The sequence below is a fragment of the Pteronotus mesoamericanus genome, unplaced genomic scaffold, assembly GCF_021234165.1.
Source record: "Pteronotus mesoamericanus isolate MK-2021 breed Mesoamerican mustached bat unplaced genomic scaffold, CSHL_Meso_final contig_1210, whole genome shotgun sequence".
In the NCBI taxonomy this organism is placed as follows: Eukaryota; Metazoa; Chordata; class Mammalia; order Chiroptera; family Mormoopidae; genus Pteronotus; species Pteronotus mesoamericanus.
Window position 1 is genome coordinate 692,251 of NW_026555047.1, and position 25,743 is coordinate 717,993.

At 57.1% G+C, this 25,743-nt stretch overlaps 1 protein-coding gene across 1 annotated transcript; it reads left to right on the forward strand.

The window, feature by feature from the left end:
* Positions 1 to 6,826: 6,826 nt before the first annotated feature.
* On the forward strand, positions 6,827 to 18,414 carry MKNK2 (MAPK interacting serine/threonine kinase 2). Its single transcript, XM_054587133.1, has 14 exons — positions 6,827 to 6,994; positions 7,141 to 7,276; positions 10,042 to 10,129; positions 10,224 to 10,325; positions 10,409 to 10,506; positions 12,586 to 12,665; positions 12,967 to 13,040; positions 13,316 to 13,420; positions 13,608 to 13,663; positions 13,770 to 13,865; positions 14,313 to 14,507; positions 15,070 to 15,234; positions 16,011 to 16,054; positions 16,354 to 18,414. Exons 2-14 carry the CDS (start codon positions 7,226 to 7,228, stop codon positions 16,589 to 16,591), a joined length of 1,392 nt encoding a protein of 463 aa, XP_054443108.1. The 5' UTR covers positions 6,827 to 6,994; positions 7,141 to 7,225; the 3' UTR covers positions 16,592 to 18,414.
* Positions 18,415 to 25,743: the final 7,329 nt, after the last annotated feature.

Genomic DNA, 25,743 nt, shown 5'->3' on the forward strand with positions numbered 1-25,743 from the left:
TCTGCTTTGCCCGAACCTCTGCCTTTCACCCGCCCCCCACCCATCTCAGCTAGGCCCATTCTCTTCCATGGGAGCAGATGACTAATAAACTCTGATTGCATGCTAATAGATTTGCTGATATGTAATTCTTTACATGCATCAGCAAGAACCAGGTCTCTCTGGTCAGCAGTTCCTCATTCTAAAGCCTGCTATGGACCAGGAACGCTACCCGGCTAATTGCTCCCCTCTTCCCCAAATCTCTGGGCCTTGCCAACCCTCCAGATGCCAGCCCTATTCCTTGAGGCCAGCCTTGGCAGGGGTCTCAGACTCTGGAACCGTCCATTCTCTACAGACCACACCCTGAGAGACAGTCCAGACTTGGAACATGGAGGGTGGAAAAGAGCAGAGAAGAAGACGGGTCCATAGTGGGGGATGTTGTGGCTATGGCCACTGCCCCCTGGAATCCACAAGGTCCTCATTACCACTACCCCTTTCCACTGTCAGGACAGAAAGCCCTTGGGAATAGTGCCGGGCATTGAAACCTGAGACCCCATAGACCCAAACTCCCCACCCCTCCAGGTGGGTAAGGATCCTTGTAAAGGGTATTTCCTGGCGCGGGGGAAAAGGGGTGAGCGCCGGGGTCCAGGCCTGGAAACAAATCCGGACCCCCACCTGCCATGACGCCTTCTGAGATGCGCGCTCGTGCTAAAGGGGCGGGGCGTGGTGATCCCCAGGGGATGGAGGGCGCTGCAAGGGGTCCAGTTGCACACTGTGGAGCCTCATTAACACAGAGGCACCCTTCGGGGAAGCCGCGGGCTCTGAATACACCGTCCCCACGCCCCTGCTATGGGCACCTGGGGAAACTGAGTCTCAGAGAGAGCTATGGACCGGCACGCTTACTCCCAACCCTGGGCAGCGCCTTCCGCACTGAACCAGGGAGCAATCAGAGCGCAAAAAGTCTGCGCGGCTCCTTTAAAAGGGGCGCGGCCCTACGCGCAACGCCCAAGCAATAACAATCCCATTGGCTAGAGCGCAGACCAAAGCGAGGCTGCTTTTGCCCAGTCCCTGGAATCCCATTGGTCTAGGGCCGGTCCCTCCTCCCACTCCCGGGAGCCTGGGCCCGGCGCCACATTCGTTGACGCAAACACGTTGCCCCAGCAACCGCTCTTGCTGCACAGAGTTGGCCCAGCGCCAGAGTAGGGTCGCAAGCTCGGCCGCTAGGGGTCCGTAGGGCTAGTAGCCCGGACCGCGGAGTCCACGGTGACCCACCTGGCGCCCCTCGTCCCCTGTTACCCGAGGGTAGCCAGACAAGAGACCCCGCTACGCGGGTAAAGAGGGGGCGCCTTGGGGATGGCGTGCCTGGAGAGGGTCACGGCGTGGGAACAGGCTGTGGAGGGCACTGCAGAGGGCGGGGAGGGTTCAGAGGTGCCGGGTCACATGCAGGACAGCAGATCGGTTCTAGCTTTTAGCAGCACAAGCAAATTCAACCCCGGGGGAGGACATTCCTGGAGGCTGGTTCCTTCACTGGCAGTGGTCAGGAGGAACCTGCCGCCTACGCTCAAAGGGGTCTCCGTGGCCCTTGGCAGGTCCAGCAGTCCAGGCTTCCAAGCCTCTCCTGTCCCTTAGACACCGTACCCTTGTCTTCTATCCCATCAAGGGACCCTGGCCATGAAGCCAGGTTTGCTTCCAGGCCTGGACGGACTCGCCTCATTTTGCTCATCTGCAAAGTGACAATTCTGGGGTGCGCTGGAGTTAGTGCCAGTCTGAGCCTTCTAGGACAACTGTAACAAATTATCACAGATTTAGCAACTTTCTTTTCTTCTTCTTTTTTTTTTTTAAATCTTCACTCAAGGGTATGTTTATTGGAGAGAGAGAGAGAGAGAGAGAGAGAGAGAGAGAGAGAGAGAAAGAATATCACTGATCGGTTGCTTCCAATATGTGCCCTGACCAGGGATTGAACCCGCAACATAGGTATGTGCCTGGATCAAATGGGAATGAAACCCATAACCTTTTGACCTTTTGGTGTAAGGGATGACATGCCAATCAACTAAGCTGTCCTGCCAGGGCTAGGGACTTTCTTTGACATTTATTCAGTTCTGGAGGCCAGAAATACAAAATGGGCCTCACGGGGCTAAACCCAAGTGTGGGCAGGGCTGATCTTTCCTGGAGCTCCAGGGAGAACCATTTCAGGCCTTTTCCAGCTTCTAGAGGTGCTGCATCCCAGGCTCATGGCCCCTTCCTCTGTCTTCACAGTCAGCAGCACCACTTCTTCCACCTCTGACTCTGAGCCTCCTGCCTCCCTCTGATGAGAACCCCGTAAAGACACTGGGCTCCCAGGGAATCCAGGGTCATCCACATCTTAGGGTCCTTGACTTAATGCCAACTACTTAAGTCCCTCTATCTCGCATCCACAGGTACAGAGGCTGAAAAGGGGATGTTTTGGAGGATGTTATTCTGCTAATCGCAGGGCATGACTGAGCTTCCTGAAGCATGGAGCCAGCTCTGCCCTCTGCCTGGCCCTAAGTGGAGTGTCATTAGCACAAGTAGAACTCAGAGGCACTCCAGGCCTAGTGCCTGGCCTGGCAGAGAGCTGACGGAAGGAGGAAGGAGATGGCCCCTGAACCACACCTCAAGTCAGCCAGCAGGGAGAGGCCCTTGGCTGTGAGATAATACGATTTGGGAGCAGGTGAGTTGAGTGGTGTGGCTTGGCCAGGCACAGGGCTTCCTCCACGTTCGCCTGCCTTTTTCTCCTGGCCAACACCCATCCAGCCACACTCTGGCCCTTCTCTCTGTCTTCCTCTGGTTGTGTGCCTTCTAGGGCCTGAACACCAGTCGTGATAGCCTCTTCTCTCCTCAAAACACGATGCTCCAGGTCACTGTCAGGGAGCAGGTTGGCTGGGAACAGGAAACCTGGCTGCCTCGAAAGACCTGGGTGCCCAATGCCTTGGACATGGTGGAGAAGTGATGACAAGCCAAGTGCCCCATCCTCAGTCACTGGGCAGGATGGTGGCCCTCGGCCATCTGCTGAACCATTGCTGACCACCCCCTGGCCCTTGGGACTTCTAGTGACTGGCCCCTGGGTGGCAGGACTTGGGTAGTGCTATCCCCTTTCACTGTGGGGTGGGCCCCAAGCCTGCAGAGACAGCCACAGTCTGGCAGGCTGCACAGCCTGGAGCTCCTGGCCACACCCGCCCCTGCTTTCCTTGCTCCCTGCCCTACCCCCTACACCCTCAAGGAGGACCGGGGCCCTGGCTCAGTCCCCAGGACTGCTGAGCCACTGGAATGGAGTGAGCTGTGAGTCAGCCAGCAGGAAGAGACACTTACAGCCACTTGCATCAGATGTTTCTGCCTCGTGGTCCCGTTGCCAGAGGCCCTGGTCCATGACCCTCACTTATCTGGGGATCTCCTGGGGCTTGTAGTTCCTGTCCCTGGGGTGGGGCGGTCAGACAGGTGAGAACATGGAGAGGGGATGCAGGCTGGGCTGGGTGCCAGCCCAAGACTCTGACTCCACCTGCCCTGCATACCCATAGCCACTCCAGACTCTAGTGCTGACCCTGATTCTAGCTTAGAAGCTGGGCTGGAATCTGGGCTCCTTGCTCTTACCATGGCAGCTCAGTGCTTAAGGGCCAGCCCTGTGACCCTCTGAGCCTCAGGATTCTGGCTCTGAGCAGAAGAGAGAGTGACCATCCCCTCAATGACACAGGCTTGTGAGGACCACTGCAATGGTCCCAATACCAGCCCCATAGCACCCAGCCCCATGCATGGGCACTCCCTGCTCTCATGTATGTGCACACCAAGCAGGTGCATGCACGTTCCCCACACGTCCATTCCACTCTCATAGATGCACAGGCTCAGTGCCTCTATGAACATGCACAGACACACACACACACCCCAGCCTGCTCACACTTGCGCACACATCAAACTGGTACCATTTTTTTTATTGTTGGGGTCGAAGGTCTTTACTGTCACTCCCTGGTAGGGTTGCCAGAAAAAATACAGGGTGCCAGTTAAATTTGAATTTCAGATAAACAATGAATAATTGCTTGAGACATATTTGTGCATGAGACTCATACTGAAAAGTTATTCATTGTTTATCTGAAATTCAAATTTTACTGGTATGCTCTGTTTTTATGTGCTAACTCTGGGACCCCCACCTGCTGGTTGTAGAGGCACTGAGCTGCCCTAGGGTTCCCTGGACAATACCCAGGAGATGAACTCTGCACCGACTGAGCCCCCAGGATGCCAGGGCTCCAGCCACCTGACTAGGTCAAAGCAGACACCTCCCAGCCATCCCGTCTCTTCCTGGCTCAGAGGAGGCAAGGGGAAGCAGAGGCCCCAGGGCTGGCAATCAGGACTCGCCTTGAGTCTCCTCTGGGATTTTGGGATGATCCTACGTGTGACATAGGCTGAGAGTCACCCCGCAGAAGTGAGGGTCTTCTCAAGGGCTGACCGGAGGTGGACAGAGTACCTCCTAGAGATCCAGCTCCCTACACCTTTGGCTCAAGGTTTGCCAAGTCCCCTCTATGACTGGGGGAGGGGGGCAGGGGTGGGGGAAGGCATTTACTGCCAGTTTCTCCTTTTTCTGGCCATCACCTCCCAGGAACTTCTTCCTGCTCTGGGAGCCTCAGGCTGAACCCTGGCCCCCGAGGGCAATCCTGAGTCCCCCTCCCAGGCTGTCCGTTTTCCCTGGGATCCTCTGGTGGGAAGTAGCTTTGTCCTGGGTCCTTCCTGTCCTGCCTATCAGTCTGGATATGCCTCTTGCTGACCATCACTGCCCCAGCTTGGATGGAGGAAATCTGCTGCCCAAAAGCCAGAAGACTTGAGAACTAGGAGCCAGGCTTCCTGCCTCACCTGGCTGGCAGGTCCCTTCCCTCCAGGGGCAGGTTGGATCTACCTCTCGGAAGCAGGGGAGACTCCTGGGGCCCCCAGAAAAGTAGACAGAGTGGGAAGGACCAGCTGTGCCCCCAGGTGTACCTTCTAACCCTCCCTCCCTTCCCAGACCCTGGGAACCCAGCACCTGTGGGAGCTGGGCCCGTAAAGAGAGCCATCCTCCAGGAAGATGGCAGGTATTGGCTGTCTGGGGCTGGTGGCCAGCCTGCATCAGGACAGGGCAGAGGCCTGAGAGCCAGCAGGCAGGGCACAGAGGTCCTGTCCCTTCTCTGGCTCCCACTAACAGGCCCCCCTTGCCCCCAGTGCAGGCTGGGCTTGGGCTATGCCTGGCTGCCAGCACAGATAGCTACAACCAAGCCAGTCCCAGTACTTAGCCCTCATGCATCTACAAGTCCATGGACTCCAAGGATGGCTGGCACCACCAGGTGCTGGAAGAAGCTGAAGGATCCTCCCCTAAAGTCTACCGGTGAGGGTGTGGCCCTGCTGACACCTTTATATCAGATCTTTGGCCTCCAAAATGTGAGAGTATAAATTTATGTTGTTTGAAGCTACCCTGTGTGTGGTACTTTGTTACAACCCCTATAACAGGTACAGAACCATACACATGTGCATGCACGTGAACATATCTACAAATGCTCAAACACATCCCTTTCTTTCGGCAATATTCAGTGAATACTTCCTGCCTGTGTACCAGGCCCTGTGCTGGGCAATGGATAGATCTGTGCTTTCATGGAGCTGACCTTCTGGGAAGGGGCAGTGGCCCATACCCACTTTGCCATCTAGAAGTCCATGAAGACCTGCCGGTGACCACATATACACAGGAGGCTAGGGTAGTAAGGAGCAGCTACATGAGGAGAGGGGTGGGGAAGATGAGGAAAGACCCATGGCTTCCCTTGGGCAGACAGGTCTGGCAGCCCAACCTCAGGCAGCTGGAGCTAATGTATGTGTCTATGCGCGCGCACACACACACACATGCACATATGCACATGCAAGGGGCTGGCTGGGGAGGTTCTTCCAAACAACACTGGGGGCTGTCTGAGGTTAGGCCTTATAGCTCCTGTGGCCTGAGCTGTGGCCTTGTGAGGGAAACATATAAATGGAAGCGGCTGGTGGGGAAGGGGACAGTCCAGCTTCAGGTCAGCTGGGCCTAGTTGGGGGAGTTGGGGGTGGGTGGCCATAAGCCTCTGGAATAACAAGCTAGGGCTTGGAGGATAGAAGGACTCCAACTCGCAGGCCTGTGTCCCCCATGTGCCCAGGGAACAGGGTCTGATGACCTTGCTCCCCAGTGCTGGGAGGACAGGGAACTGGCAGGGCTCAGGTAGGGCTGATTGTATCTTAGTCGGCTGGGTTGGGTGTGCCAGCCGAAATGGGATTGTTTTACCTCCTGTCCTGGCCCCCACCCCGTTAGTCTAGAAGAAACTCTCCTTTGCAGGACTGAGGGAGAGTCCTTCATGGATCTAAGTACCCATCCCCTGCTGTGGTTGGTCCATTTTCCCTGCCAACAACGGGATGAAACCCTTGGGGAGTTCAAAGCGCGTTCGGGTGTGCCTGGAGGGCAGCCGGGGCCTGGACCAGGGGGCTGCAAGGCAGGTTCTAGAGAAGCGTCGCCAAAAAGAGTCAATGTATCCCAGGCCCTGGGCGGCACACTAAGGGACCTGCCAGAGGGCAGGGCCGAGAGCCTGCTCCAGCTCTATACCGGAGTCTCGCAAACCTCCCCAAGTCTCAGACAGCCCCGCCCACAGCCGCCGTAACCCTTCCTCTATCATGCGCCGGGCATAGCGCAGGCGCAGAGATAAGCACTCGGGCCAGAGCTCGCGGCCACCCTGAAGCCCCGAGCGCCCTTCCAGCTCCGCCCGCTCCGCGCGCGTGTGGGCGGGGGCCCTAGGGGCGGGGTCTACGTCGGGGCGGGGCCTCGCCTGGCCCATAAAGACGGCGGCGGCGGGGCGCGCGCGACTCCACTCGGCGGCGGTGGCGGCCCGGGTGGTGGGGTGTGCGGTGGTTGTGGTGGTGGCGGTGGCGGCGGCGCTGCTGTTCCCCGCGCGGTCCGCGCAGCGGAATCTGCGCTGCGCGTCTCGGGCGGCGGCGGCGGCTAAGGAACTGCGGCCCCGTCCCGAGCCCGACCCCGGTGAGTGCGGCCCTGCGACCCCGGCCCGGCCTGCCCCCGACCCGGGCGCGGGGATCGGGCCCCCGCGGGACCTCGCCGCCCAGGCCTGGGCTCCCGGTGCGCTGGTCGCGGCCACCGACGCCCTCTTTTGTCTGCTCCCTCTGCAGGGACCTTTCCCCAGCCGCCCCCCCGCCCACGGGCCGCCCCCCGGGCCCGGCGTCCCCTCCCCCGCTGGCGGGGCCCGGACAGAAGATGGTGCAGAAGAAAACACCCGAACTTCAGGGCTTCCATCGTTCGTTCAAGGTGAGGGCCTTGTTGGTTTCGGGGGCGCACCGGGCTTGGCCATCCGAGTGGCCGGTGGGAGGGGCACGGAGCTCGTCCTCAGGATCCCCCGGGCTCCTGCCCGCCCCCCACCTGGGCCCTGCGGCTGCCCCAGCGATATGTGCGCTGGTGGAGGAGTCAGCGGCAGACAGTCCAGTCTCAGAAGCCCTGAGGCCTCTAGGGTCTTTAGGTTGGCTAGGGGCCCTTGCCTGTGGGGGCCTTTGGTTGTGTGTCCCCTGCAAGCCCCAGCTGAGTATTTAGCGGTGGGTGGGGCGTCAGCAGGCCACAGTCCTATCGCCAGCACCATGAGGTCTGTGGGGTCCTTCCTTCAAGAGCCCCAGGCAGAGCTGCAGGCCCATGCCTCCCACACATGCCCTCCTAGGTGGTCTGCAGAATGAGGTAGTGAATTGGATGCCCCCACCCAAGTGCTGCACCTCCCAGACACCCCAGGCGCAAGCACTATTTCCTGTTGGAGCGGGAAGTTTCTGTGGTGACCTGAAGGCTTCTGAGTCCTGGTTTCAGAGCAAGTCTAGGGGTCGGGCAGGTGCTGGGCAGGGGCCCCAAAGGGCCTGGCCCTGGGGACGCAATGATGTCAGCCGCTGCCGCACCCCGCCTGTCAAGTTATGTAATGGCTTTCCTGGGCCTCTTTGGGCAGGGACCTGTTGCCCTGTAGAGGAGGCAGGACCTGGGTGTGTGTGTGTGTGTGTGTGTGTGTGTGTGTGTACAGACAAGCCAGACACCAGAGTGGGAGGAGCCAGCCTAGAGTGTTTGGGTTAGAATTCCCAGGCCTGTCCAGCCAGCGTTTCCTGCCAGTGCCCCACCCCATACACACGCACGTCATCCCCCCACAGAGTAGTGACAACCTTGGTGTGTCCAAGTAGCCGGGGCTGGGTGGGAGGGAGGTAGACGCAAGGTCTCACTGGTGGTGGTCTGTTAACTCCTAGGGCTGGGTCTGAGCTCAGACAGGGTCAGTGGGCAGGGCCAGCTCTGCGGTCAAAGCATACTCAAACTTTCTGGATGGTTCCAGCCACCTCCTGCCAAGGCCTGCTGACTGGAGGCCCACAGCCAGCCCTGGGCCTGGCCCGCCTACACTGCTTAGGCCTGAAGGCTGGCGTTTGCAGGCCACCCGAGAGCTCTATGCCCTGTGCTGAGGTGGGACTGTGCGAGTCTCATGGGAGGGAGTAGGGACACTGGACAGAGAATCTTGGCTGAGGTGCTTGTCCAGGGTCCAGCTCTTCTGAGTTGGGGGCTGGAACAGACGTATGGGAGTGATGAAGGGACCTATGATCCCGTCGGGTCCTAGCGCCCTTATTGGTTGTTGAAGGGAGCTTCCTCACTTCCTAATCACTCCCTTCGGCCTAATCACCCCCTTTTGTGGCTACCCTGGGGCCCCTCCTTTCAGGTGGAAGGATGGAGACTTATCAGAGCATTGACGGCAATCTTCATGGGGTCCAGTCTCCTCAAGGGGCAGGGGCAGGGGCTGGTGGATGTGCAGCAGCAGACTGGCTGCAGTGCTCCCTTCCTCCTTTTTCCCCTGCACCTCCTAGCAACTATCTGCAGGGTGGGTAGGGAGGCTGGGAGGGCCCGCCTGTTATTCAGCTGCTCCCTCTGACCTCTGCCTGGCCCCTCTGCAGCTGGCCTGGCTTCCGGGCTTCTTGTCTGTAGGAATCTGGCCTGGCAAAGTGGGCCCCTCCGGGTCTCCCTAGGGCTCTCCTGGAGTTCCTTCTCTGTTGGATGACCCTCATTCCACAGCCCCAACCCCAGCTGTCACGAGGCCCAGATAGAGCCAGTGACTTGGTCCAGGTGATCTAGCAGGAACCCTAGCACCCTAATTGCAGATACAGGCCCCTACATGCCCACCAGGGCTCTGACTGCTTGGTCCACTAGGATGTTGGGAGTTAAATTAGAACTAACTTCTAAAAGAACATGGCCAGGCCTCAGTGTCCCACAGCCCTGAAGGCCTCAGCCTTTATGTGAGGGTCTGTCAGTCCTCAAACAGGATCATCTGCTTTGCAGAAATGGCATTTATCGCAGTAGCCCTCCGTTGGCTACATGGGAGATTTCTCCAATTTCCAGCTACCCGTCTGTCTTGGGCAGAGTCTGGTGCCCTCTCCCCAGTTCTGGGAGCCACCCAGTGACCCTACACAGGCCCCTGTCTAACAGAGCTGGTTTCTTTGCAAGGCACTAGGCCTGTGAAGGGCTTCCTCCTAGGGGTGTCTCCCTCCTAGGGATGAATGGGACAGTGCACACTGTGGCCCAGGCAGAGGCGGCCCAATGTTCATGCTGGAGCCTGTGGTGCCTCTCCTGTGAGCCTTGGGGGAAATGGTGGGACAGGAGAGAGAACAGCATAAGGCAGGGAGGTTGATGGCACCTCATTACACAGGAAGGGCTGAGCCCATGAGGCCGTGGGAAAGCAGGCAGGGCAGCTAGTGGGAGCCCCGCCCTAGAGCTGATAAATCATCCCCCTACTGACAGCCCTTCACCTTTGATCCACAGCCAGCTGTCCCCATTCTGCAGGTGAGCAAATCAAGGGGCCCACAGTGACTCTCACCCCCTCCCTTTGACTCTCACCCCCTCCCTGGTGGCCTGAAGGGCCTTGGGCTGGTGGTTAAGAGGTCTGTTTCTTGATGGTCATGCAAATCCAGGCTTTCTCTCCTTGGCTTATGCATACAGGGCTGGGCCGCCCTCTGGTGGGACAGCCCTGGCCGCAGCAGGGCCTGAGCGCTCTCTCGTCTTCTTCCCTGCAGGGGCAGAATCCTTTCGAGCTGGCCTTCTCCTTAGAACAAGCCCACCCCGGGGAGACTGACTTCAGCCTGGAGTGCCCAACCCGCCCTGGTGAGGGACCTGGGAGGGTAGGGACTGGTGAGGGCTGGGTGGCAGCTGAAAGCCAAAGGCAAAGTGGGCCTCATGTCTCAGCCTTCTGGTGCAGATATGCCCACGAGCCAGCCCATCGACATCCCAGATGCCAAGAAGAGGGGCAAGAAGAAGAAGCGGTGCCGGGCAACTGACAGCTTCTCGGGCAGGTTTGAAGGTGAGTGGGGTGGCAGAGCCAGGGACAGTGGGGAGATGACTAGGCCACCCAGGGCAGCTCTCACTACCACCCGTGCTCCCCAGATGTCTACCAGCTGCAGGAGGATGTGCTTGGGGAGGGCGCCCATGCCCGTGTGCAGACCTGTATCAACCTCATCACGAACCAAGAGTATGCCGTAAAGGTGAGCACAGTGCCCTCACCTGTCCCCTACCTCTTCCCAGCAGCGCCTGGGATCTGGTGCTGACCCTGGTAGTGGGAGGAAGGCAGCTGGCATTCGAGCTCCTGGACTCACAACTGGGGAAAACCAGTGTCTAAAGATGGCCCTAGGGCCAGTGACTCAGGCACCCCTAGGAATCCAGGTCAGCCTGTACTGAGTCCCCAGATCCAGGCAGGGGTGGGAAGTGACCATGAAGGGAAATCTAGGCAGAGGTGGGAAGTGACCAAAAAGGGTAGCCCCTTATGCAGGTACCTGAGGGCCTGGTACCAGAGTGGCCACTGAGAGTGGGGTGGGGACAGGACCGGGGGCAGGGTTTCCATCACAGCTGATGCTCGCTTGCTGTGTCACCTCAGGCTGGTCTCCAGGAACAACAAGTATACCTGCATTAGTTACTAGGGTTAAAAGGCAAGGCTGTACTTAGGGCTCAGCATTCAGGGAGACCAGGGCAGAGCTTCCTTCATGTCCCACGTGGCCTCTGACCCAGGGTATGGCCTGGGCTCTGTGGCCCTGTGACCTCTGTTGTCTGGCCAGACAGTTGGACCCTGCATTCCAAGAAACCTTCCAGGCTTTTCTCATCACCCTGCCTTTGGGCAGGAGTTTTGGGGTTGCAGGAGGCCAGCTGCCCAGGCAGGGAGGGCAGGTGCTCCATGGTGAGCAGGACTGACCGGAAGCTTCAGGCTCTGGTGGAAGTCCAATGACAAAGGTGGCTGTGGTCTCTGCCACACCCCAGAAGCTCCCAGGTGGGGTGGGCAATGGTGTAGAAGAATTAAACACTTAGAATGGAACACTTTGTGCATGCTGGGTATATCTCTGAGCACCTGTTTTCTGAGGAGGCTGCTGGGCTGCCTGACTTACTGTCACCGTTTGACAGAAATGGAGGCTCAGAGGGATTAGATAACCTGAGTCACATTGAGTGTGACCTCCCCGAAGGCTGCCTCCCTCCTCTGAGACATTCTGCAGTCTTCCCTGTGAAGTGGGGTCCTAGCCAAATTCACAAGGGATAGGATGAGATTTGGTTGAGGACGTGGCTGGTGGCTTTGTCTCAAGAGGCCCTGGAACCTGGTTTTCCTGCATCTCTCTGGGACAGGTGTGTTTGTCACTAGAAAGGTGAGACAATGCATAGGCTCAGACCTTGGAAGCCAGGGGACTTGTGTGCCTGCCTGCCGTAGGAGCCTGGCCTGTGGGACATCCCACATCCCCTTCCTCCAGGCACCTGTGGTGGGCAGGGAGCCCTGGGCGTGGGTGGTGATGCAGCCTGCCCACCCCCCCACCCAGCAAGAGGGGACCTGAGGCACCTTCTGACCCCACCTCTCTGTGAGCAAAAGTGGCCAGGGGGCATATGGGGGATGGGCCCAGAACCTTCTGGTCCTTAGCTAGAGCTCCTGGGTGCCAGATGGGGCTGGGGACTGAGGTATGGGTTGGCTTCCTGAGGCTCTGGAGTCTGGGAGGCCGTGTCAGCTGGTGGGCAGCAGGGCCCCTGTGAGCTGGCCTGAAATGCCCAGGCTCATGGAGCCACAGATATCAACCCAGACTGGTGTGGGACTGGGGAGGCAGGACATGGCGCAGAGGCAAGTGGGTATGGCTTGGCTGGCAGCCGGGTGCCCAGAGGCCACTCTAGTCCCCTGGGTGGTGTGGGAGCCAGCACAGTGGCCACTGGTCTCCTGGTCAGGAAGGAGAGGCTGCTCCGTCCAAGACATTGTGAAGAGATATTTTGCCAGGCTCCAGGTCCCAAATATATCCAAGGCCTGTCAGGGTCAGGCGTGGAGAGGGCCTGGCTCCTTTTCTTTGCCTTCCTGTCCCACTCACCCCTCCCTCGGTGCTGCTTGGGAAACACATTGCCCCACTACTTGTGCTGATGCTGCAGTTCTGACTTCTTGCAAATTCTGGGTCCCCATAGGAGAGCTCTGCTTTCTAGAGCTTAACGGTCTAAAGCTCTAACAGTTTCAGGTGTAGTAGAGGGAAAGTTTCTGGTGGGGGGCCCCTTGGGCTTTGGAAAGTCAGGCTGACCCAGCTGCTGTGTCCCCCCACCCCCACACGTTTCAGATAATCGAAAAGCAGCCCGGCCACATTCGGAGCAGGGTTTTTCGGGAGGTGGAGATGCTGTATCAGTGCCAGGGACACAGGTAATGTGATTCACTCTCAGCCCTGAGCCATATTTTAGCAGATGAATGGGCCTGAATGCCTCTTTACCCCCCAGCAAGCATTTAGGGAGTTCCCACTGTTCCAGGCTGTTGTGGGCGGGCCCAGTGGTAGGCAGGCAGGCAGTTCAAGGTTGGCGAGGTGGAAGGAGGCCTGTGGACCCAGTCCCAGCCTTTCTGTGGGCAGGGGGAGGTAGGGAGGGTGGGCGCCTCCTGGGCTGGGCATGCCACAAGGACCCTACTCCTATCCTCACTCCGGTCCTGCACCTCCCCACCCCCACTCCAGAAACGTTCTGGAGCTGATTGAGTTCTTCGAGGAGGAGGATCGCTTCTACCTGGTGTTTGAGAAGATGCGAGGCGGTATGTGGGGCCTGCGAGACATGTCCAGCTAGGTCCTAATGGGCTGTGGGCTCAGGGCCACCATGGAAGAACTTTTAGAGGGTCCTATACACCAGAGGGGGATTTTGGGGTCAGAGCTTCCTGTCAACACAGCAGCTCAGTTCAAGGACTTTGAGCCCAACCAAGGAGGCCAGAGTGGAGACTTCCCTGCCAGGTGGAAGGGGGTGCTGGGTGGTGGCCTGGGGACAGAGAGGTGATCCTTGCACATTTTTTTCTCCATCATGGCCTGGCCCCAGGCTCCATCCTGAGCCACATTCACAAGCGTCGACACTTCAACGAGTTGGAGGCCAGCGTGGTCGTGCAGGACGTGGCCAGCGCCCTGGATTTCCTGCACAACAAAGGTGGCTGGTGGGGTTGTCTGCTTAGGGTGCCACCAACTTCTCGCCATCCTGCTTGTAGATTCCCTGGTCCTGTGGGTGTCCAGCCTTGCCCCCAGCACACCTGCCCAGGGCTCCTGAAAAATCTGCCGGCCGAACACCCCCTGCCCGCCCCCCCCCAACTAACCTACCCTCCCGGTTCTCCGCACAGGCATCGCCCACAGAGACCTAAAGCCGGAAAACATCCTGTGTGAGCACCCCAACCAGGTATGCGACGCTGGGGGGTAGCCTTCCCTGTGGGACGAGGTGGATGGGGCCCTATGCGGGCTGGACAGGAGCCCCACCTCACTGCCCTTTCCCAACCGCCTCCCAGGTCTCGCCTGTGAAGATCTGTGACTTTGACCTGGGTAGTGGCATCAAACTCAATGGGGACTGCTCCCCCATCTCCACCCCGGAGCTGCTAACCCCGGTGAGGGCCCCGGGGTCAGGAGCAGGCTGGGAGTGGGAGGGGGTGGCAGGTGAAGGGGGAGCTGGGCCTGCATCCTGTCCCAAGCTGAGGTGCAGAGCTGCTCACTCACTACTCCACGCTGGGGCTTTGGAACTCTGGCTTTCCCTTAGCAACAGCGGCTGATTGGCCCTCCGGGTGTGATGGGGCGGGGCCGCGGTCAGGCAGGGAGGGGCGGTCTTCCAGCACCTGTTGATTGGGCGGGGGTGGGGGTGAGGCGGGGCCGTGAGGGGGGGGCAGGGCTGGCACCCATCGTCAGCCTATGATTGGCCGGGCAGGGTTGTCATTTACAGCGGGCTCAGGCTCAGGTGACTGGGCGTTCCTTAGCCTCTCAGTACCCTGGGAAGTCCCTGTCGGTTTTTCCCCTCCCACTCTGCGTCCTGTTGTCACACACCCCCTCCCCTCCCGCAGTGTGGTTCTGCAGAGTATATGGCCCCTGAGGTGGTGGAAGCCTTCAGCGAGGAGGCCAGCATCTACGACAAGCGCTGTGACCTCTGGAGCCTGGGTGTCATCCTCTACATCCTGCTCAGTGGCTATCCGCCCTTCGTGGGCCACTGTGGCAGCGACTGCGGTTGGGACCGCGGTGAGGCCTGCCCAGCGTGCCAGGTGTGCAGGGGACCTGCTGTGCGCCCCCACCCCCTGCCCTGTGCAACTCTTGGCACCTGGCCCCTGGACACTGACTACATCCACAGATTAAGGCTGGCCTGACCTTAGTAGGTTTCTGGAGGCTCTTTGGGTCCTGCGCCTTACAGAGAGCAGTTTGTTCGGGTAGCTGAGGTGGAGTGAGGCCTGTGGTTTAGGGTGACCAGGTTCCTGTTTCCTGTACAGGGCTGGAGTGCAGGGTTCATGTCCTGGAGCCCTCAGCAGGGCAGCTCTCCTGACTAGCTGTCCCTAGACCTTTGTTTCCTCGCCCTCCTGCCCCTCTGAGAGTCTCTGGTCCTGCCAGCTGACCCCAGGACCCTGGGCCTGAGTTCCACCTTGTTGACTGAGTAGCCAGTCCAGGGTCCTTGTACCTGGTTCTGGGGCCACAGGTCAGGTCTGAGGACCCTGACAGAGCCTGTCAGCAATGTCATAGCCACCTTGGGGTCCAGACTTGCCCATCAGATGTCAGGGTCTGGGCCTTGGCCCTTTGGGCGGCAGCTGATCCTTCCCTTGTGTGCCCCCCCAGAACATGTTGTTTGAAAGCATCCAAGAGGGCAAGTACGAGTTTCCTGAGAAGGACTGGGCCCACATCTCCTTTGCTGCCAAAGACCTCATCTCGAAGCTGCTGGTCCGCGATGCCAAGCAGAGGCTGAGCGCTGCGCAGGTCCTGCAGCACCCCTGGGTGCAGGGGGTGAGTACCATCCCCGCTGGGGCCAGCAGGGCATGGAGGCCTTTCCTCTGTCCAGCCTCCAATGGGCCAGGGTTGTGATTCAGAACAAGTGTGGCAGAATCCTCTGGGCTCATTGTCAGCCCCTTGCTGCCGTGTAGTTCTTGGGGTTGGTCACGGCCATCCTCTGGGGGCCCAGGCACAGTTATGAAATCTCCCCCACCTGCTGGCCAGGTTGAGTGGGGACTGCAGGAGCTGCTAGCAAATCCCCGGCCCCTGCTCTGGAGCTCTGGAGCCTCTTGCCTCCTGGCACAGAGCAGCAAGCTAAGGTTGGCCAGGGAGGCAAACGGGTGGGCAGCCAGCCTCAGTCAGGGTTCTGTCCCCTCCGATCCCAGAAGAGCCTGGCATTTCTGCTGGGCAGTGGTTGTTCACCCTGGGACCACCAGGGCAAGGGGCCCCATGGTGAGCAAGGACCACCTACTCAGGGCAAGCCAGTGGAAGGGATTCTGAACGCCTGCTGGGAGCATCAGGAGACCCTGATTGAGAAGGGAGAAGAGGGGCTGGGCCAGGAACGGCTAGGTGGGGTGGCTGGTGAGCAGGCAGGCCTGGGGAGCCGCCGGCCCCCACCTCAGGCACCTGGGGTTCTTGAAACATTCCCTTTGCCCCAGCTTGCCTCAGCTTCCATGCAGGTGTACCCTTTAATCCTTGGTGTCACAGCCAACTGGGGATGTGGGAGGGTTACCCCTGGGGAAGATGGGCTTGGCTCTATTCTTTACCACATATCTCTGGTCTCCTTGCAGTGTGCACCGGAGAACACCCTACCCACGCCCATGGTCCTGCAGAGGTGAGACCTGCCTGGGGTCTTGGGGCCTGGAGGGGGGCTCCTAGTGCAAGAGGGATTGTGCGTTAAAAATTAAGTTGATTAAGGACGAAATTAATCCACCTTAAGTTACAGAGCAAACCGTTCAGGCACTGGTTGTCCTTGTACCAAGTGATGGATTAGGCCCTGGGCTGGGGTGGGGGACTTGGAGCCCATAGCCCCTCCTCCAGGGCACTGCACAGACTTTGGGGTTCCCAGGGAAGCAGGGGGTATATCTGGCAGCCACCTCCCCCTCCTTGTTGACTGCCTTACCCTGTCCCCAGGAACAGCTGTGCCAAAGATCTCACGTCCTTCGCAGCTGAGGCCATTGCCATGAACCGGCAGCTGGCCCAGCGCGAGGAGGACGAGTTGGAGGAAGTGGAGCAGGGCCAGCCCATGGTCATCCGACCTACCTCACGCTGCCTGCATCTGTCCCCACCGTCCCAATCCAAGCTGGCCCAGCGGCGGCAGCGAGCCAGTCTGTCAGCAGCCCCCGTGGTCCTAGTTGGGGACCACGTGTGACCCCTCCCTCCCTCTGTACATAGGTCTCCCCCTCCCCCCCTAGATCTCACGAGTTTTTTAAGCTATTGCCAGCCAGTGACCAGCGGGCTGTGCTACCCGCCCCCCCACCATGGGTTCTGAGTTGCTCAGCTCAGCTGGGGGTGTCTTTTTATATAAAGTTTTTGCTGTTGGGTTTTTCCTTTTTTTTTTCTGTCCCCTACCCCCTTTTTTCCCTTCGAATGGTGTTAAAAGCAAACAGGTGCCCTGGGAGAAGAGCAGAGCGTGTGTGTGCTGCACGTGCCCCCGCCCTGCCACCCTGGCCCCACACGCTCACCTGTACTGTGAAAGGCCCTGTGCCCGTGGCCTCTGCTCGATGTGACTCAGGAGAGGAGGACCTTTGCTGTCTTCCAGAGCTGGGGGACCCCAGAACACACCCACACCCCTCCCCTCCCCAGCCCTCACAGTGTTCTCAGGACTGGACCGCCCCTGCACCTCCTGTCACCCCAGAGGCACTCTGGTGGCCAGTGGTGTCCTGGGAGCGGGTGGGCGGGGTGAAGAGCTGCCAGCTGGGCCCTGTCCCCACTGGTGGCTCTGTCTGCAGGGGTGGGCTGCTGGAGGAGTGGGAGGGGCTGTAGAGGCACCTGTCAGCCAACATGGAGGTCCTGCAAAGCTCCCCACCCCAGGCACCCAAGTGCCCCTTCTCAGGGCTCAGTCTGACCATGGCCACATCCTGCGCCCAGTTGACCCTTGGGTTGGTATAGAAGCTCTGTTGGCCCTGCCTCCTCCCCTCCCTGAAGCCAGGGCTGACCAGGGGTCCTGCTGAATCCCCCCACCCCCAAAGGCAGCATTCCCGCTCTGCCCACCTTCAGGAAAATGGCCTCCCTCAGGCACCCAGGAACCACCCCACCTCAGCACCCAGGTCAGATGTCGCATGACCCGCTGGGCTTGGGGAGACTCTGACACCCCTCTTTGTCCTTGGGTGGGAAACACTATGCAATACAAGCTTCTTCCTTTGTGCACATGTGTGCTTCTGCCAGCAGGGCGGCCCCCAGCCCTCACCAGGGCAACCTGGCCCAGGTTCTGGCTGGGTCTTTCAGGCAAGCCAGCTGGACAGGCCTCTGGCGGCTAGTTTTTCATTGTTTCATTAGTTTTTAAAGAACATCAGTTCACTTCCCTTTCCTATTCTTGAAGAATACTTGAATGTCAGGGGGCCTCGTGGGTTGGGGGGCTCAGACTCTGCCCCCTCCCCCAAGTCTTGTACAGCTGTTGCCGTCTGCAGGCCAGTGCCCATCTCTACCCACGTGGCTGTGGACTGGCCTTTCCAAAGACCCCGGGTGGGGCAGCCGCCCCCACCTCCATCATTTCTCGCCCATCAGCGACTCCGTGTATCACAACTGGGGGTTCTGCCTTTTTGTGAAAGAAATGAGGCCTCGCCAGGCTACAGGCGCTGTGGCCACTTCAGTCTGGAAAGCTGAGCTGTGAGCAGCTTTTTTTTCTTTTTTCTTTTCTCAGAGGTGGGATAGCCACCTCCTCTCCCTCATCACGTCCACAGCGCAGCCCGGAGGACTGGCCAGAACCTTTACTGTGAATGAGCACCTGGGCCCCAGGGTCCCAGGGCCGCAGGCTGCTAGGCTGCTCTGGTGCTGGGGGAGAGGGGAACGGCAGTGTTTCCGTGTTAAGATGTATTTAAAAAGACAAAACAACTCAAGTTTTTTAAAAGTGGGGGAAAAACATCCAAGCACTTTAACTCCACTGTACCAGGTAAACTGATACAGCTCAAAAGTTTTCCTTGACACCAACTGTTAATGCCGGAATTTTGTATTCTGTTTTATAAGGATTTAATAAAACTGATAAAAACTTGTCCTGGTGTTGTGTTGCCACGTAACAAGTTTCCCCAAACCTAATGGCCCTAAACCGTTGACAGCGATGCTCATGGGAATTTGGACAGGGCACGTGGGGTTGGCTTGTCTCTGCAGGGTCTGTGGGGGCGGGGATCAGGTGGCCCATCCAGCCTGGAGCCTTGTGTGAGTGGCTTCTCACACTGCACATTTTCAAGGTTCATTCGCTTTTGCAAGTAGTAGTGCTTTACTCCTTTTCATGGCTGAGTAATATTCCAGTATCTGGATGGACCACGTGTTTATTCATCTGTCCACGTTACCACTTTTGGCCATTGTGGATCATGCTGCTGTGGACACGCAGGCACAGGTTTTTTGTGGCTGTTTGTTTTCATTTGTTCTGGGTGGAAAGTACAGAAGGGATGTGAGCAGGGTGGAGACCTGGTCAGATGTCAGTTTTGGAAGCCCCATTCTTGGTGTCACATGGAGTGTGGACTTGGAACCCAAAGGAACCAGTAAGCCATTGTCACCCTCGAAGCTAGGCTGGTGAGGGATGACAGGCCTGCTGGGGGTTGGGCCTGGTAGGTCACAACAGGATAAATGCCAGGCGTGGTGGAGAGGTGACCTGCCAGCACCTGGAGACAGCCTTGACACTGGGTGGGAGTGAGGGTGCTCCCTGGGCTTTTGGGAGGGAAGGCACACCTGGCAAGACATAGGCACTAGGATCCCTTAAGATAGTGGATACAGCAGGCCACCCTTTTCCTGCCTAGAAAAGAGATCAGCAGGTGGCACATGCTTCTGCCACCTGGCCCTTCAGGAGGAAACCTGGGTACCCTTGAGTCTGCCCCGCCCCCTCCATTTGTTAGCTACCTCCTAGACCCTCTCAAAGCCCAAAGCTACCTACCCCTGGGGCAGGCCACCCCCAGCCGCCTCCAGGACCATGGCCCCAGCCCGGTCTCCTGGCTTCCCAGCCCCCAAAGACCACATCTCGGTTTCCCAGACCCCTCTCTTGTCCCTTGCCTGGCTTGGCATATGTGTGTGGGCGGGGAGAGGTGGGTGCTACATGCCAAGCCACCGCCCTCCCAGGTGGCGCAGAGCCCTGCCAGGCCATGCCAATGACCGTTCCCTGCCCCCTGCTGCCTGCCAAGTCCTGCAGCCCGGCACAGCCTGTTCCCTGAGCCTCTGCTGTAGATTTTATGTTGGTTTCCTCTTGGCAGATCCCGCCCTTCCACGCCTCTCCTCCAGGAGCAGCAGGCAAATCCCGGAGATGGAGCTGCTGGGAGCTCTTCCCAGGCTGGTGGCTGCGGCGGCGGCCCTGCCGCCCTCAGCCCAGTCCCCACCTGGGTAAACAGCTCGGGCTCTCCAGCTGCCTGCAGACACTGGCCTCCCATGTCCCAGTACGGAGCTGTCAAAGTGACACCTGTGGTTAGGGGAGCTGCCCTCGCTCCCCTTGACCAGACAGCGGCAGTGCTGATGTTCAGCGCCGATAGAGGAGGAGTGGGGGGCTACGGAAGCTCTGCGTTAGTGGCACAGTTCTCCTGTAAACCTGAAACATTTTTAAAAATGCAGTGAGAGAAGCCACACACAAAATGCCATGCAGTGTGTGATTCCATTTATGTGAGGTGTCCAGGACAGGCCCATCCACAGAGACAGGAAGTGGGCTCATGGCTGTCAGCAGCTGGGGGGGGAGCGGGGAGTGACCGTGTTGGGGATGGGAATTCCTTCTGGGGTGATGGCTGCATGGCACGGTAAATGTACTAAATGTCATCGAATTGTTCACTTTAAAAGAATTAGTTGTTTTTTTTAACTGTCACCCAAGGAAATGCTTATTGATTTTAGAAGAGAAGAAGGGAGGGAGAGAGGGAGAGAAACATCAATTTGAGAAAGAAACATCCATCTGTCGCCTCTCGTACATGCCCCAAGCAGGGACCAAACCCGCAACCGAGGCATGTGTCCTGACCAGGAATCAAAACCATGACCTTTCCATTTATGGGACAACACTCCAACTAACCGAGCTACACGTGCCAGGGCTGAATTTCTTCTTAATAAAAATTAAAAGGAAGAGCCCCAGCCAGTGTGGTTCAGTGCGATGGGCGTCGTTCCCCCAAGTGAAATGTCATCGGTTCAATTCCCGGCCAGGACACATGCCTGGGCTGCAGGTTCAGTCCCAGGTCAGGGCACATATGAGAGGCAACCAATCAATGTTTCTCTCTCATATCTATGTTTCTTTCCTTTTCTTCTCCATTCTCTTCTCTCTAAAAAATAAAAAATTAAAAAAATTAAAGGGATGATGGGACCGTGTTTATGTAGGGTCTGGTACACAGAAAATGCTCAATAAATGAACGAAGGAGTGACTTGTCACCCCAAGGGATGAGGAGGAGGCCATACAGGCGCCTCCTCCCAGACTTAGAGACTTGTGCAAGTTCTCGTTCCTGTCATTGTTACTAACCCCCTTGACAAGTCCTCCCTGTGAATCACCCCATATCACTGCCCTCAATTTTCTCACCTCCAGAGGAAACCTGGTGGCCTCCTGGTCTTAGATTCACTCTGGGGAGAAACTGATTTAAAACAAAGCATGATGGAATCAAGTCCGATGTGAAGAAGAACATACCACGTGGGTCAAAGCCTGATGGGGTGAGATGGGGCAAGGGAGCGGAGGGCTGGATTCTTGCCGCAGCATGTGGACGGGCAGCTGGAATCTGGTGGCTCTGGTCACCACTCTGGGCTGTGCTCATTCCCTCTGTCAAACGTACATAGTGCTCCTCCCCATGTAAGGTTTGAGGCTGGTGGGCAACCCTCAGAAGATGCCATGGGATTTCCATCATGTCCTTCATATCTCTCATGGAGACTCAGTTTTCCCATGTGGAATGTGAGGACAACAGCTTCATCTTTCCCCTGCCCCAGCTTCCCTTTGCTGTCCTCCTGAGAGACTGCAGAAGGCTAGGACACTGACAACAGGGGGCTTGCCCTGTGCTGCACACTGGCTTGGGGGTCAGGGAGGCCTCTGAGGTTTGGGGTCCTAGAATGCCCATACCAAAGGCCCTTGGAGAGAGCTCCTGGTGAGAGGTTACCAAGACCCCAGAATGATCTGCAAAATGACAAACGGGGAAGCACTAGCACTGTCAGAGTTTCATATGTTCCAAGTGGCACCCACTCCACAGGTGCAGGGGCCATATGAGGGTTGTGAGTTCGACCCCTGGTCACTCCTAACCCAAAGTCATCATCCTAAGGACTCAACCTTGTCCAACTTGTAGACCTTCATTGTGGATCACAGTCCCCATCTCCTGGGATGGTTTTGTTCCTTGCTGCAGCCTGGTGTCAGGCACACAGTGGCCAGAAACCAGCTCACAACCTCTCTAAACTGGGGTCAGAACCAAGCAGGGGTGAGGAAGACCCTGGCCTATACAGGACATGTAAGGGGGCATCAAGAAACACAGTCATCAAGGCAATATTTTATACTGTGAGTTTTTGCAGTGAGTCTGTAAATAGATTCACATGCAGTTGCAAGAAATAAGATTTTGCCCAGTTTCTCCCAGCAGTAACATTTTGCAAAACTCTATTACAATGTCACAACTGCAATATTGACATTGTTACAATACATCTTATTGGGAAGTCACCACTTTCACTTGTATGCAGTGTGTGTGTGCCTGCAATTCCTTCCTTGTCCACCCTCAGTTTTCAAAGCCAACAGTGCATGTAGTCGGCCTAGGGAAACTCAACTCACCCTGTTTTCACCTGGAAATGGACGTGTGTGCATCAGACTGAACCGTTGAACAAGGCAGCTTCAGACAGAACTTTCTGGCATGATGTATATATGTTCTCCATCTGCACCATACCACAGCCATGAGGCACAGGTGGCTATTGAGCACGGGACATGGCCAATGAGAATGAGAAACAGAATGCTTTAGTTACTTCATTTTTACTCATTTTAATGTATGTAGCCCAGCGGGCTGCTGGGGCCCTGGTGAGGAATCCCTCCCTTTTCAGTAGAAGAGACCCAGCCTCTGTATTTTCTTGGATTTCACCCCAAGTCCTTGGTTTGGCCCCAATTCTCATGTCCTCCATCCATTTGTCCTGAGCCCTGGGCACAGAGTTGGTGCTCAAAACATGCTGTTGGAGGGAGAGGCCAAGTGACTGAGGTCTCTGGGTAGTTTTCTAACCCCCACTCTGTTTCTTCTGTGTCAGATTGGGCTCGCCCATGCCCAGGTCTCATTTGGCCCATCTGTAAAATAGGGTGGGGGCTTTCTCCCATTTCATACTCCTCGCTGGTACGGTTCTTCTGGTTTCACGCTCTGTGATGGCACCTGGTGTAATATACTGTTCAGCAGTGGATGGCATCTGGGAGGGGTCTCCGGACCCCCACCCCAGAGTGAGGGGCGGAGGCAGGGAACGAGGACCCAGTGGGGATGGAGTGCCCCAAGCCCCTGCATCTGGGGCCCCGGCTGGGAGGGCCGCTCCAGGCAGCCCAAGCAGGGAGGAGGAGGCAGTTTCGGGTGGGGAACAGGCATGGAGCTATCAAGTCCCTTGCCCACTGGCAAATAGCTGATGTGCCCGTGTTTGGAGGGGCTCGCCAGGAGCTCCCTTCATGTCACTCAGGCCTCCTCTGCCCGCCTGCCTCTCTTTCTCTGCTTGGTCCCTGCCTCCCGGCCATAAAAGCGATATGTATTTGCTATATCCTCAGGATTATTTTATTTCCCAGAATGAAAATATATAAAATCTATTTTTGCTGTGAGTTTTAACAAAATTGTATGTGAATAGATGTTTTCATTTAAGGTGTCCACACGGGGGCGGGGGCGGGGGGGCGGCGATTACAGTTTTCCTCCCCGAGGGTGAGGGTGGCCCCATCGCACGGTCTCTGCCTACAGGGGAGCTCCCCCTCTGCCTCGTGGTATGTCAGGTGATGCCACGGTCACTGGGAAGGTTGAGTCTGTGCTTAGCTTTGCTGGCAGGTCCTGGCACCTGGCCCTTCCCTTTGGCGCCACATTGCAGGTGGAAGCCGAGGAGGGCTGATTTCTCTCTGGGAGCAGCAAGCATTTGAGAGAGTTTAATGGGGGGACAGAGTTTCAGTTTGGAAAGATGAGAAATTTCTAGAGCTGGATGGTGGGAATGATTGCCCAAAATATGACTGTACTTAATGTCCTTGAGCTGTGCACTTAAAAGTGCTTAAGATGGTAAAGTATATTTTACTACAATTTAAAAAAAAGTACATAAACCAAACAAACCCCACACAGGCTTATTTCTGGCTCCATTCCTAGATGGCGGGGGCCCATCCGCCTGCATCTTCCCACTCCCAGGCACACAGCCTCCAATGGGACAGAAGGGCCAGGCTTTTGGAGGGACTTGCCCTGGCTAGTCCCGTGTCTCCCATTCGCAATTCGCGGCCAGGCCATGCACACGAGCCCGCCCACCCCCAAGGAGTGAGGGCTGCAGCCCTAGGCTGCTGCCGAGGACACCAAGACGCACCTGGCCCCCACTGGGGTTGGTCTCCTGCCCAGGCCACGGCCATACCCCTCCGCCACCAGGACGGGCGCTGCAGCTGGGGTGGGGCTGGCACGTGGGAGCTTTCCAGAGAAGGGGGTGTGGTGCCAGCACCGGGAGGACCAAGGGACCCTTTGGAGACAAACGGGTGGGGCAGGACAGGACCCCATGCTGCCATCTCCTTCAGGTGGGAGGCAGCCAGGGCAGGGGCAACACTCTGCTTTACAGACGAGACAAGCAGGGCTCCCTCTCACTCGGCCGCCAGCGGGTTCACAAACCCAGTGAGTCCTGATGGGTAGGACTGCTCGCCTGACACCATGGAACACAGAACACAGATGCTGACGTCCTCTTGGCCTCTGCCCTTCCCTGATGACAGTGACAAGCATCTTCAGATTTTGCAGAGCTGGCCTCTCGCCTGTCCCCTATAACATGAGCCAAGCACTTTGCTCTTCCCAGTGCTGCCTCTGGGAAAGAGGCGTTATATCTCTGATGAAATCTCTGCTAAATGGAGGGAAAGCAAACCTTGGTGCTGGGTCTCGCCACAAGGGGAGAACCTCGTTATTTGGAGGATTTGGGATTTTCTGCATCCTGGAAGAGGTAAGTATGAGACCCCATCACTTTGGCTCAGGTGCCCCATTCACTTACCTAAGACTCCTTCAAGCTGCACAGTCCTTTCTGAACAGGGTGCAAAGTTCTTCCAGAACATTCCAACTCATTAAATACTTATTCCTGGAGTATATCAGTGAAGCCTAAAGCTTGTCAAACAGGTCATTGGGTCAATCTCTTGAGTATGTTTTATGAAAGGAACAGAATTTGCTGCTCAGCTGAGTTGTAAACATATCAATACATCAATCAGACCAGTCACTCTGACTTGTCAGGGTCCCTGGCGTTTATTTGAAAACCCATAGATCCCCAATTGTAGTTTTCCCCCCCTGATGTCTGTTTTGGGCCAGGTCTCCCAGAAGTGGACCTGAGACACGGACTCATGGGAATTCAGCCTTGGACTAGAGTGAGGCAAGGAGCGCGGCTCCTGCTCATGTGGAGATTAGTCACCTGGCTCCCCTATCATGACTCAGCTCATCGTTTCAACACTATGAAAATTCTAAGGATTTAATGGAGAGCCGGACGCTCTTGGCTGGTCTCAGTCAAAGGCAACTCCGTCCTTACCCCAAACACAGTCACAGGGCCAATTCACGACCTGACAGAGGCCATGCGGTCCCCGTGGTTGAATATTCTATTCTGTGCACAGGCAAATCCCGCATTAGGACTGGGCCTGAGACTATAAATGGCCCAAAGATTAAATCCAGGCAGAGAGCACTGGCACCGGGCACCTGGCCCGGGCCCTACCTATTTGGGGGTCACTGACCCACTTGCAGAAGGTGGCTGCCTGGCCAGGGTGTCAAGGAGAAGGCTGGGCTGGCTTGTCAGAAGCATCTTTACCTTTGACCCCAGCTAATGTAGGCCAAGTGGAATCAAGGAGCATCGCCCACAGCTGATCTTACATGGCAAACTTCTGGTGTGTAGGGGGAAGAAAACCTTTCTCTCTACTCTCTTAATTTGGGCATCTGCAAATTAAGCTAATGAAAGACATTTTAACAGGAGACATTATTAATGTTTATCTTTATTAATTAAACTTATTAATTTTACATGCTCGGGTCAGTACAGACATAAGTGAATGCCCAAAGGAACGGTGAGGTTTGAGAGCTTTCATACATATTAACAAGGGACAAGAGAGAAGCAGTGGCTACTTGTGGCAGAGCAAATGAATTTTAGGAAAGATAAATGTGCCCACAGGAGAATAGACGGGAGGTATAATAGTTTGTGACAACATTTGTCTGGGAGTAGTGCCGACTTCTCTTT